The 12,485-nt window shown below is 38.6% G+C and overlaps 1 protein-coding gene across 1 annotated transcript in view; it reads right to left on the bottom strand.

Annotated features, from left to right (window-relative positions):
• Window positions 1–8,874: 8,874 nt before the first annotated feature.
• The window catches only part of tmem33 (transmembrane protein 33), a 37,419-nt gene continuing 33,808 nt past the window's right edge, over window positions 8,875–12,485 (bottom strand). The window contains exon 8 of the mRNA XM_048546313.2: window positions 8,875–10,200. Coding sequence (XP_048402270.1) covers window positions 10,071–10,200 — 130 coding nt within the window. The 3' untranslated portion in view covers window positions 8,875–10,070. The remainder of the gene's footprint in view (window positions 10,201–12,485) is intronic.

Here is a 12,485-nt window from a genome sequence, read left to right as displayed (position 1 = left end):
AGGGTGATGGATCAATTTTCCCTTGTTACAAATGGCCATTGCCTGACGTTTACATGGTGCGGCTGTTACGTGTCAATTAACAGCCCAAGCCTGGATATTGTTCAGGTCTAACTGTATTTGGACATGGCCTGCTTCATTATGTCACTAATGTACTTTAGGGAAGGAAACTGCTATCTTTATCTGGTCTGATTTAAATGTGACTCCAGGCCCACAGCAACATGGTTGCCTCATAACTGCCCTCTGGGCAATTAAGAATGGGCAATAAATGCTGTTTTAGCCAGCAACACCCTCATCCCAAGAATGAATAAAGAAAGAAAAAATTATGTTGGAAGTTGTGAATGGTGCAGAAGAATTCCGCAGAGGTTTATTATACTGAAGTTCTTATTATCACATGGAAGTGTATTATTGTCACTAATCTCTAAACATGCTCCTACATTTACTACTTATATCTATCCTGCTTCATTCCTGAATTGAATAGTGAATCTTCCCCTGTTGGCCTTTTTTTAGATTTTGGGTTTAAAAGGAATCCAGGACTGTATTTCCTTATTCCCTTTAAATACTTCTTCAATCCAATGAATATCAGGAAAGCTGAAACTGCCATGATTATTATTCTACTTTTTTACTCACTTTTCTCATTTATTTCTTCCCCCAATCCCTTCCACTATTAATACGCTTATTTTTCTTCTCCATTCCTGAAAATGTCTGGATTATTTCCAAACTAAAAACAGATTGGAATATTAACTTGGTCCTACTTTTTCAAAGGCTTCTTGGCTGTTATACATTTAGCTGAATAAACATTATTTTTCTGACATCAGTGTAATCAGTGAATGAAGCATTGTTTTATATGACAATGCTGGTAGGCGGCAGTGATTGTTATTCGAAGTATAAAAAGCTGATAGTGTTTAATAATGGAATTATTTCTTTGACCAGATTATATCAACCTTTTGGCAGACACCAAATAATGAAGTATAGGAACATGTTGGCTTTTAGTTGAATTAGTTTAAGTATCGTTTAATCTGCCCTTTTTCATGTATTTTGTTTTTAAGTCTGTTAAATATAGGCCTGAATGATATTTAATCAAAGATATGAGTCATACTATTGGCAAAAGTTACTATTTCATTTACAGCATTCAATATTTTAGCACCATTCACCTGATGGAAGTCTTCATTGTTGCACATTCACCTCACATCAAAATAACAGAAGTGATGTCAGGAACAATTCACATTTCTAAGCTCCTTTCATAAAACTAAATAACCCAAGGAACACCACAATAATATCTCCAAACAAAATTTGACATCAATCCACATAAGGAAATATTAGAATGGAATGCGAAATATTAGCCAAAGAGGTAGGTTTTGAAGGGGAGATAGGTAGGGTCTCAAACAGAGTTCGATAGAGAATTTAGGGGTGGAGGTTGAATAGGCCTAAGGTTTAGGGTAAAAGTTCGGCACAACATTGTGGACTGAAGAACCTGTACTGTGCTGTACTGTTCTACGTTCCATGTTAAGAGTTAAGAATGCAGAAAACTGAAGGCATGGTATAGCAATTAAAATTTAGGATGCACAAGAGGCCATGAAGTTTTCAGGACAGAATCCAGCGTTGCTGCTTAAAATCTGAATCTACTTCAATGAACCAGTTTGTTAGGTTTAAAGAAAAATAATGCATTGAAATTGATTTCCTTAATAGTTTCAGCTGTTTGTTACAAAAGTGTTGTTAATATGAAAAACAGATTGTTTCTTTGATGGATGATTTGATAATCCTATTTATATACTGCACTATCATGAATGATTTTATTACTTAATTTTTTTCAATCGATTGCTCAAGCCAGAAATTGTGGTGTTGGTAGTGTTAATAATTTATACAAATTAGTTGAACAGGTTTTTATTTACAATTGTTGTAAATATTTGATATAAGTCGATTTAACTTGTCATTGAGCAAGTACAGAAATGTCCACATAAAGTGCATTTCTAGTGGAATGAACCTTAAAAGAAGCATAACCCATATTTTGTACTGTATTCTAATTATAAAGTTGCAATCATTCAAACAAAAGATTGTGATAAATTTGAACTTATACGCACCTTAGATACACAGTTCTGCCTTTCAAATTTGTGGCTGAATCACATTGTTGGCAACCTTATTTCCTCTGCCACATGAACTAGCAACCAGAAGTTGCCGACAGAAGTGCCAATTAGAAGGTCAAATCAAATAGCTTCCATTGACTTGAACCCAATAACTGAGATTCACATCTGTTTTAAACCTGCTGCCACACTATGTAATTTTCCGTTCAAGTTAAAAGCAGAGTAAGATTTTTTTTTGCATTTAATGATGTGCACTATACAGTGCCTTGTAATGCAGGACAACTACCATGACTGAATTAGCAGCTGCTTTACAAATAGCCAGCTACATGTTCCTGTAGACATAGGGGCATAATGACAAACATCAATCATGACATTTTAAACAAAATGGTGAATAACATAACAAATGCATTATATTTATTGCATATTCATCAATCAAACAGGTTATCTGGGGACCTGTTGTATATTAATGAACTATGATGCTGTAAACTGTAGGTTATATTTTACTCGTATTACTGTCTGTTAGACCTTATCATCCTTCCTCTTCAACAAACTCCACCCTATTCTAATATAAATCAGTTGATTACATAAGTCATTCCATCATTCATTCACAAACTTGAATTCCATCTGTCAGACAATATTTCCTACCGGTCCAAATTTCCTTCTCATAAATGCCTTCATGTGTTGACAGTGTTCCCGTGAGATATATTCTTTAATGCTGTGACTGAAATATATTCTTATGGATAGGTTATTAAAATATGTAGCTTAGTATTTCTTCCAAACTCTCAAAACCTAAGTTAAATACTCAAGAATTGGGCACTGCAGTGGGTTAGACAATGCCATGTCTTTGTGACCTGTGATCAAATTCACCCTAAATGATGAAACTGTAGTCTGGTCTGACAGAAATATAGGCAGCATAAGTGGGAGTGGGTGGGAGGGATGGGTGGAATGATACTTTAAATCCCACCCCACAGGCTTTAGCCAGTTGAAGGTCAGAGCACCAATGATGGACAAATGGAAGTGGGATTCCACAGAAGAATAAGACCTTTTGTGGATGGGTGGGCTGCAAGAAGTTGAGGATTTCTTTAGCTATTCATTCATGAAACGTGGGCATCACTGCATTTGCTTTCCATGCCTAACTGTCATTAAGAATGTCCTTCTTGAACTGTTGCTCTAAGTAATCTCCTAAGGACATTTGACAGGAAATTTTAGGATTTCAACTCAGCGACGAGAGAATGCTGACATATTCAGAGTCAGCACGTTCTGGGATTTGGAGGGGAACTTGAGGGTGGAACTGTTAAATGTCACTGCTGCCCTCATTCTTGTAGATAGTAGAGGTTGTAGATTTGGGAGATGCAGTCACAAAGTTTGATATGTTGCAGATTTTCTTACAGATAGTACACATTGGAAAGACTGAGCATTGGTGAAGGGACTAACTGTTTAAGATGATGAATGGGGTACTAATCAAGTTGGCTGTTTTGCCTGAATGGTGTTGAACTTCGTTGAAGTGACATTCATTCAGGCAAGTGGAGAATATTAAATTACACTCCTGACTTTTGCCTCGTAGAGGGTGGACAATCTTTGGAGAATCATAACATCAGTCACACATCAAAGAATACCCAGTCTCCAATATGCTTTTGTAGTCACAGTAAATACCTCGGTCCAACTCCATACTTTGTTATCTTGACTGCTTGGCCTGCTGTGTTTATCCAGCTCCACACTTTGTTCTCTCAGATTCTCCACCATCTGCAGTTCCCATGATCTCTGATACGGTTAGTCCAATTTAGTTTCTGGTCAATGGTAACGTGAAGAATGTTGATAGTGGGAATTCAACAATGGTAATGTGATTGAGTGTGAAAGGGGATTGATTGGATTATCTTGTGTTGCAAATGGTCATTGACTGTCAACTTGCAAAACAAATTATTCATGCCACTTATCAGTCCAAGCCAGAAGGTTGTTGTATCTGACCACAGATTGCTTTAGTATCTGAGGAACTGCAAACGGAATTGAATATTTTGCAATGAACTGCAAACATCCCTGACCTCATGATGGAGGGCCAGATATTGATTAATGTTGCTGGGTCTATACACCACCCTGCTGTTCCAGGGCTGAGTTGATTGGCCTCTACCAATATCAATTTTTTTTCTTTATTCATTCATAAGATGAGAACATTGCTGGCTAGACAGCATTCATTGCCCAGAGACAGTTAAGAGTCAACCACATTGCTGTGTGTCTGGGGTCACATGTAGACCAGGCCAGGTAAGGATGGCAGGTTCCTTCCCTCAAAGACATTAGTGAATCTGATGGGTTTTTCCTGACAATCAACACTGGATTCATGGTCATCATTAGGTTCTTAATTCTAGATATTTATTGAATTCAAATTCCACCATCTGCCATAATGGGATTCATACCCCAGGTCCCCAGAATGTTGTCTGGGTCTCTGGATTAACATTCCAGTGATAATACGACTAGGCCATTGCCTCCCCGATTATCTACCTTTGATCAGATATGACCTCAACCTGTTGCCAGGTTTTCTCTCATTCCCTCAGAGTTTAACTTTTCTAGGAGTTCCTTGATACCACTCAGTCAAAAGCTTTCTGTATGTCAAAGTCAGTCATTCACCCATCTATTGAATTTATTGCAGTGTAAATGTATTGAAAGTACTGTTTAAAAACTGCTTCAATCACTGTGCTAATATTCAAGAATAGACTGATGGGACTGTAATTAGATGGTTTAGATTTTTCCCACTTTTCAGGCACAGGACATATCTGGGCAATTTCCCACATTGTCGAATGAATATTAGCTTTGTAGCTGTATTAGGACAAATTGGCTAAGGGCACAACTAATTCTGGAAGATAATTCTTTGACATTACTGCTGAATCTGTATTTTTTATTGTATTCAGTGCACTGAGTCATTCATGGATTTTACATGGAAAGATCAAGTTACCCAAAGACTCGTATCTGTAATGGTGGGGAGCTCCATCTAAAGATAGTCGAAAATGCTTCAGCCTTTTCCTTTGCACTAATGTTTTTGTTTTCACTAACATTGAGAAATAGAGCATTCATGGAGATTTGTCCTTCCATTGGTTATTCCAGTGGTCCACTCCCATTCATGATTGATTGTGGCAAGACTGCAGATCTGATCCATCGGTTATGAGGCTGTATAACTGTCTATAGAATTCGCTGCGCTATTTGGCAATACATGTAGTCCTGTGGTGCACTTTCACTAGCAGTTGTCCAGCACCCAATTATCCAGTCAGAGCCCAGAAACTGCATATGTCCAATCATGTCCAGTGAATAGTCCTAGATTTACAGTCATACAACACAGAAACAGAACATTCAGTCCAACTCATTTGCGTCAGACATCCCAATCTGACATCGTCCCATTTGCGAGTATTTAGTCCATATACTCATCCAGATGCTTTTTAAATGTTATAATTGTACCCACCTCCACCATTTCCTCCAGCAGCTCATTCCATACACACACACCACCCTGTGTGAAAAAGTTATCCCTCAGTTCCCTTTTAAATCTTTCCCTTCTCCCCTTAAACCTATGCCCTCTAGTGTTAGAGTCCCCCACACCAGGAAAATAAACTTGGGCTGTTCACCCTCTCATCATTTTATAAGTCTCTCTAAAGTAACTCTCACCCTCCTACATTCCAGGGAAAATTCCCAGCTTACTATCCCTCTCCCTATAACTCAAATCCTTCACCCTGGCAACATCCTTGTAAATCTTTTCTGCACCCTCTCAAGTTTTGCAACATCCTTCATATGAAGGAGGGTAACCAGAATAGTACACAATATTCTAAAAAGTGGCCTCACCAATGTCCTGGATGAGTGCAGCTCTAATACTCAAGAATATTGACACTATCCAGGCCAAAGCAGCCTGCTTATTTGACACCACATCTACAAACATTTCCCATGTCCAACTCCAGCACAGAATACAAGATGCACTGCAAAAATTCATTAAGGCACCTTAGTGATCACTGGTGTGGAAGTATCTATCATCTCAAAATACAAGGGCAGCAAACACATTGAAACATCACTATCTACAAAATCTTCTCCAAGATACATCCTCTTGACCTGGATAAATACCACTGTTCCTTTAGTGTCTACAAATCAGAATGTTGCAAACTCTCTCCCAAACAGCATTGTGGGTGGACCGACTGAAAATGGAACGTACAGTTCAAGGCAACTCACCAGACATGCACAAGAATTCCCAGAGGCATGGTTCTCCACCCATACTTCAAAACAACAAACATATAGAATTGGATCCCATATATAAACCCATACAGTTCAAAACCAGAAATTACAGTATCTACCATAACAGACTGGACAGTATAAATTCCAAGCGAAGTAGAATAACCGCTTCATCAGAGGTTCCACTGATGATGTCACATAAGTATGGTGATGAAACATCTAAACAAAAACAAGCCAGCTTGGCAAGCAAGTCAACAACCTCAACTCACCAGAACATTCTTTAGGGAAATCAGGGCTGGGCAATAAATGCTGCCCCAGCCAACCACACCCACAATTATATTAAAAATTAGTGTTTTAGCAACATAATTTCATCATGCATCAGTAACTTGTAAACAATTTGGTGAGCATCATTTTAAGACAACTCCAGATGGAAAATCTAGACTAAAATGTTTGGCTATATAACTTGGAGAACAGGGAATCTTATCAGGCTCAGAACAGTATGGGGCTACAGTGAGACAAGTAGGAGAATCTGTCGAGATGTTCTGTGAACACCATCTCAAGACAATTTTGCATGCTTTTCTCAAGCAGCATTGCAAGATTTTGCAAGGCAGTGGCAAATTCCAAATTGATATTCATTATTGTTTGTAAAATGCCTCGTTAACATCCTTAAACATCACAGGCAATGATCTTATCAAGCTCATAATACAAGTTAGCCATCAGGAAATCTCAACAGGGAGGCCAAAGTAGGTTTTTGGTGGGTTCAACTCAATTTGTTCCAAAAGATCAGGACACCAGGCAGCAAAATGGTGAGCACACATTACAGGGCACACACATCCAAATCCACACATTGGTATCAAACATCTACCAGCCTCTATGAGCCCTCCTGGCATATCTGATTCACTTACAGGATACCTGTGCATTTCAATGCTGCAGCAAGTACATCTTGCACTCAGCGTCACACATCTAGCTCATGGACTGGACGAGGTTGCATCACTGTACTTCCTGCTCACACTATTAGTGGTCACTCACTGCACCTAGCCGGATGCTAGTACCATCTTTACCACGCCTTTTTGCATGCTGCCCTCCTCAGCCAGAGATACCAAGCTCATCTTATTGCTGTTTTGCATAGACACAAAACCAAGAAGCTTGCCAAAGTGGTTAGCAGTCCTCTGTCAAGTTTGGGGGTGGGTGGCGATTGCCTTGTTCAAGGGATCTCAAAGGAATCAGGGCAGACTCCAGTCAGTCCAGGTTGTGCTCGGAGCAGTCAGTCAGAATCTTCAACTCATAAGGTGTGAGGAGTAGAATAAAAGGCAGCACACCACCTTGTCTATGTCTGCCCTATTTTGCACCTGGGATGAGGCAGGCTTTACAGAAGATGAAAACTGGTAGCATAGCAACTACTTTTGATACAGTGTATAAGTTTCCAGACGGTGAATAGTCAGCAGAGGGGCTGTGCACGGTTTGTGGTTCTGCAGAATGGGGGGGGAGCAGGGAAGATGTGGGTTGCATCCATTAGTGAGTTGTACAGCATGAGCTTGGGGGAGGCGGGCCCAGTAGCAGTTTGAGAGAAGAGGTAGCACTGACACTGTTGGGAGTGCAGAAGGTTAATCTGCTTCCTACGTTACTGGGCATTCCTTCAGATTGGCCGAGACTGTTCTAATAAGGATGACAGTTTCAGATCAGGGTGACATGGTCTGGTGTTTGCTGATTCTAGGGCAAGAGGAAACCTACTTTGCACCAACCTAACTAGCAAAATCTCCAGAACAATGCCTACAAGCAGATTATTCTCCTTGTCCGCCATGTCTAAGAAAAACGTCAGGAACCTCACTGAATCCAGACCGACGATGTTGGTCTCAGTGCACGATGGCCTCTTAAATAGGTATCAACACCAGAGACGCCAGTCAATTCCACGATACCCGGTTAGTAGCTAGTTGCTCTGGGAACAGTGCATGGCAAGGCAGGGCAAATTTTATAGGTGATTCTCACCATAAGGGCTGAAACGCCAATTAATGTGGTGAGTCTAGCAAGATACCGTGCAAAATCTCACTCTGCTTCATGGCTAAAATCAATTCACTAAATTCAGCACAACTTGCACTTCATCAAAAAAGGCTAAGATTCAGCCCTAAGTCTTGTAAATAAGTTGAATTTTATTGATGAGAAGCCTATAATTGTATGAAACTGAAGGTAGCTAAAAAAATCAATACAAAAAGTGATTTAAACGACAGCAGGCCTGAAACAAAAACAAAGTTGCTGATAAAGCTCAGCAGGTCTGGCAGCATCTGTGGAGGAGAAACTAGAGTTAACGTCTTGGGTCTGGTGACTCTTCCTTAGGCGTGAAAGCTGTGTTATGCTCAAAACTTGCAAAGTCGCCAAACAATCAATAATGTTTTAAAAAAATCATAGTATTATATTGGATATATTCTAATTTGTGATCTAATATCCAATAACCAGTCATGTTGCGTCAAATTTAGTCAGTATCATCTCAGTAGGGAACTTTTTGATAATTAAACCTCTAATATAAGACGAGAAAATTGACATGACTAAAAAGGAAATTGCAAAAAAAAAACCGGTATTTGTATTGTAGAAAAGAATACAGCACTTCAGTGTCAAGATTTATTAGGTATAGTAACTTCCAGTCAATAAAATGTCCTACAATACAATTCCAGAGCATGGACAACAAATCTAAAAGAAAACACAGTGCAGTATCAGTCAATTTGCATTCATAAGGGTGAAAATTGGTTCCACAAATATTTAGTATTTAAAGTATGAAACTTTAAACATAATAATTTACAAGGAGTTTACTTTTAACTTTACTAGCTAACTTAGCTCAAACTTCATTTTTGTAAACATTCTGTCGCAATACATTTTCTCAGTGGAAAGATGAAAATGTTTACAACCATAAAAGGAATTATTTCAGTGCAATTACTAGGACAAAATTACATGCACTAAATACAATATTCATTCATTCCAATGTTGAAAAACTGTGATAAATCAATGTCAGACCGTTTTATAAAGAAAATGCTAAATGCTTTGCCTAACAGTTCAGAATACATTTTGAGAGCCTGGAAGTGTACAGTACCCAGTTTATATTACATATTTTATTCCTCAAAGACCCCAGCACAAATTATAGTTCATACTCTAGTCATATTTGTTTCAGATTATCATAATCAGACTCCAAATTCATGTCACCCCAAACTCATTCTAATAAGAATAACTAACGGGCATTCTGCTTGACTAACAAACAGACATCCATGTACAGTGCAACAGTGCATCCATTGTTAGTTTACCAGTGCTTGATTTTACATATAGCATTTCAAGATGTGGAGGGCCTCTCACCCGTAACTCAGACTCTGTCAAATAGATAGCTTCTATTCTAACCAGGTACCAGTACCTGATGACATGCTAGTACAAAACAACGGTAGAATATAAATAACAAAATAGAAAACCATTCAACAGGTGCACAAAAAGACCTGTTATACCACCTTTCCTCTTCCATTATGTTGACTAGAAGTAAATATTGATTTGACCTTCATTATCTAATCGAGGTTTTTTAATATATAAAAGCCAATACTAATGTTTTAACTGTTCAATATCTCAGCTGAAAATTTAGTTAAGAAATTTAACTGAAAACATTTAGAACTGAATTTCAGTCTACAAGATAAAATTTCATATGAAAGGGGTCTTACAAAAATACAGAGACTTTTGGAATTTATTTGGGATTGACAGCAACTAACATGGAGACTGCTTGCTCAGCATACTCGTTCATTCACAGAGGATTTGATGTTCCAGTTCACTTCAATTTGCAGTGGGAGCCAATCGGCTTATAAAAGAAATACAGTTAAGACACATGTTTCGCAGAAATCCAGGGCAAGCGGGTTTCATGATTAAATGCTGTAATAGCATTTTCAGCTCCGAAAAGAGAGTCCTGCATAGCAAACACAATTAAGGAAGTTAGTGGTATTTTTGGAAGGAATTATTTCTTGTTATTCAGGATTTTTTAAAACTCTTAAGTTTATAATAAGCAACAAAATTCACCTGCAAGCAAAGGGCTAGAGAAGAAATGATCAGTAATAGGTTCCTGCAATTTTAACAGACATTGAACATAGAACATAACAGCACAGTCCAGGCCCTTCGGCCCTCAATGTTGTGCCGACCTGTCATACCGATCTCAACCAAAAAAGTACATTACAATGATAGACTCAAGAGATATACTTCACCACTTGATAACAAAAACAAATGCCAGCCAGAGATATTCACATACAAAGGCTGAATTTATTTAGGAAAGGATACAACAGGTATAGGGAAAATAAACAGAATCTTCCTCAACCATATTCAAAAATATAAGCCAAGTTGGCCATTTCAAAGTAACTAATGTCAACACAATATTTTCAAGATATTAACTTTCTAAAATACAAATAAAATTAAAATAAAATTCAATTATGAAATAGATACATTAATCATAAACTTCAAACAAAAGCCAAATAATCATTACTCACTGAAATGATACAAATTTATGGGAAAAAAGGAGGCCATTCTGCACTTTAAGTCCACACTGGCAAAATGAGAGTATCTGAATCATTTTCCAGTTCTTGGTTCACAGCCTTTCAGACACACCATTTCAAACACACACCTGTACATTTTAATACATATATGGGCTTTTGCCTATATCACTCTTGTACTTGAGTTCCAATGAGAACCTCTGAGAAAAAAAATTATAAATGGGATGAGGGTGTCGTTGGCTAGGCAGCATTTATTGCCCATCCCTAATTTCCCAGAGGGCAGTTAAGAGGCAACCACATTGCTGTGGATCTGGAGTCACATGCAGGCCAGACCAGACCAGGTATGGATGGCAGTTTCCGCCCTTGAAGGATATTAATGAAACAAATGGATTTTTCCTGACAATTGGCAATAGATTTTTAAGGTCATCATTAGACTCTGAATTCCAGATATTTATTGAACTCAATTACCACCACGGGCCATGGCAGGATTTGTACCCAGGTCCCCAGAACATTATCTGGGTCTCCGAATTAACAGTCCAGTGATAATACCACGAGGCCATGGCCTCCCCAATGCATGCTCTCAAACCTGCTCTCACCATTCTGCCATTAATTAAATCTGAATCCCTAGTTCTTCACCTTTCTTAATGGAATATTCTTCCTCCTATCAAACCATCTATGATCCTCGAATTTTACAGACCACAAATAAAACACCCCTTAACCTCCTCTTTACCTAAAATTCTCCCACCCTGGCAAAAAACCCCTCTACTTGCACTAATGTAATCTTTTCCTTCCTGTTAATGCAATCATCAGAACTCTGCAGTGTTCTAGCTGTTGATTGTTAAATTATTTCTTTGACATAACCTGTTCTTATACTCTGCCTTAGCTAATAAACTAGAAAATAGGTAATGCAGCACCTTGTTTAAGGAAGGAAGGGAAGGAAAGGAAATAGAAGACAGGAAACGAAGAACTATGTAAGCTGGAAGAATAATACCCCATTTTCCGCTCCGGGATCCTGCAGCCTTCTGGGCTCAATGTTGAGTTCGATAACTTTCGGGCTTGAACTCTCCCATGTACTTGCCCCTCCACCCACACACCTTATTGTCATACATTCTGCTATCAAACACAACCCATTGTTACCCACTAATAATTCCCATTAATAGCTATTCACCCTTGTAGCCAGATCATTATCCACTCTTTTCTCTACCCAACTGTTCTTCTCTCTCTTTGGGCTCTACCTCCATCTATTGTTTACTCCGTACACCCTTCCCTCACTTAATCTTCTGCATAAAAACCAAAATTTATCTAGCTACCATCAGTTCTGAAGAAGGATCACCAAAACCAAAACATTAATGCTGATTTCTCTCCACTGATGCTGCCAGGCCTGCTAAACTTTTCCTGCAATTACTCTTTGGTGACAGAAAACTACAGGCTGGCTACGCTGACTTCTATTGATGTTAAGAGTTTAGAATCCATTATGAAAGATGAGGCTGCAGAATACTTGCAAAATAGAACTGATTCAGTACAGTTTCAAAGGAAGGTCATGCCTGACAAATCTGTTAGAATTCCTTGCGGAGGTGATGAGCAAGTCAAACAAAGGATGGCAGCTGCTGACTAGTGGAATTACACAGGGGTCAGTGTTGGAACCACAACTATTCAAATTATACAATAACTACCTGAAAGACGGAACTGAGAACATTGTTGATAGGTTTGC

Source organism: Stegostoma tigrinum, chromosome 1 (genome assembly GCF_030684315.1).
Source record: "Stegostoma tigrinum isolate sSteTig4 chromosome 1, sSteTig4.hap1, whole genome shotgun sequence".
NCBI classification, from domain to species: domain Eukaryota; kingdom Metazoa; phylum Chordata; class Chondrichthyes; order Orectolobiformes; family Stegostomatidae; genus Stegostoma; species Stegostoma tigrinum.
Note: the sequence above shows the minus strand (reverse complement) of the source record. Positions and strands in the feature narration are given on the sequence as shown.